This window comes from Meleagris gallopavo, chromosome 25 (assembly GCF_000146605.3).
Source record: "Meleagris gallopavo isolate NT-WF06-2002-E0010 breed Aviagen turkey brand Nicholas breeding stock chromosome 25, Turkey_5.1, whole genome shotgun sequence".
NCBI classification, from domain to species: Eukaryota; Metazoa; Chordata; class Aves; order Galliformes; family Phasianidae; genus Meleagris; species Meleagris gallopavo.
In genome coordinates this window covers 318,371-319,264 of record NC_015035.2, presented here as the reverse complement: position 1 = coordinate 319,264, position 894 = coordinate 318,371, and the positions used below count along the sequence as shown (strand labels likewise).

Below are 894 nucleotides of genomic sequence, written 5' to 3'. Positions count from 1 at the left end.
TGGGGACATCTCTGGGCATTTGGGGACACCAACAGACTCCTGGGGACATCTATGGGCATTTGGGGACACCTGTGGGCACTCGGGGACACCTATGGGCATTTGGGGACATCTGTGGGCATTTGGGGACACCTGGGGACATCTATGGGCATTTGGGGACATCTGTGGCCATTTGGGGACACCTGTGGGCATTTGGGGACACCTGTGGCCACTCGGGGACACCTGTGGGAACCTGGGGACCCCTATGGGCACTCCGGGACACCTATGGACATTTGAGGACATCTGTGGCCACACAGGGAGCCATTTGGGGACACTGGGGGACCCTTGAGGACCTCAGGGGACACCTGGGGTTCATTTGGGGACCCTAGGGGACACCTCTGCCATCATTGGGGACCAGTAGGACCCTTTGAGGACACAGGGAGCCATTTGGGGACCCCGGGGGACCCTTGAGGACCCCAGGTGCCACCTGTGGGCCGTTTGGGGACCCCAGGTGACACGCAGTGCCCCATACCTGCCATCATGTTTCCCCACGGGCTCATCGTAGCGGACCCCCACCCAATGTCCGGGTTTGAAGTCGGTCAAGCCTGCGGGTGAGGGAGGGGGAAAAACAAACATGGGGCCGAACGCCGCCGGGTCCTGGCGCTGCCACCCGGGTGTCACCCGGCGTCACCCTGCTGTCACCCGGTTCCATTCGGTTCCGTACCCACGTAGGCGATGGTGCCCCGGTGCTGGGGCTGCCCGGGGAGGCTGACGAGGCAGCGGCATCCCGGGCTCATGGTGGCTGCCAGCTCTGCTTCCTCCGCCCTGCGCTGCTCTTCTTCCTCCCCGCGCTGCTGCTCCGCATCCGCATCGAAACGGCCCCAGCGGCGCCGGCGGAGGAAGGAACGGACCGAGTCT

General features: G+C 64.3%; 1 protein-coding gene across 1 annotated transcript in view; it reads right to left on the bottom strand.

Moving 5' to 3' along the window:
- Positions 1-73: 73 nt before the first annotated feature.
- The window catches only part of LOC104914273 (tubulin-folding cofactor B-like), a 2,727-nt gene continuing 1,906 nt past the window's right edge, over positions 74-894 (bottom strand). Inside the window, exons 2-3 of the mRNA XM_010723284.3 lie at positions 701-892; positions 74-581 (exon numbers count right to left, since the gene is read on the bottom strand). Of these exons, the coding sequence (XP_010721586.2) occupies positions 349-581; positions 701-892 (425 nt within the window). The 3' untranslated portion in view covers positions 74-348. The remainder of the gene's footprint in view (positions 582-700; positions 893-894) is intronic.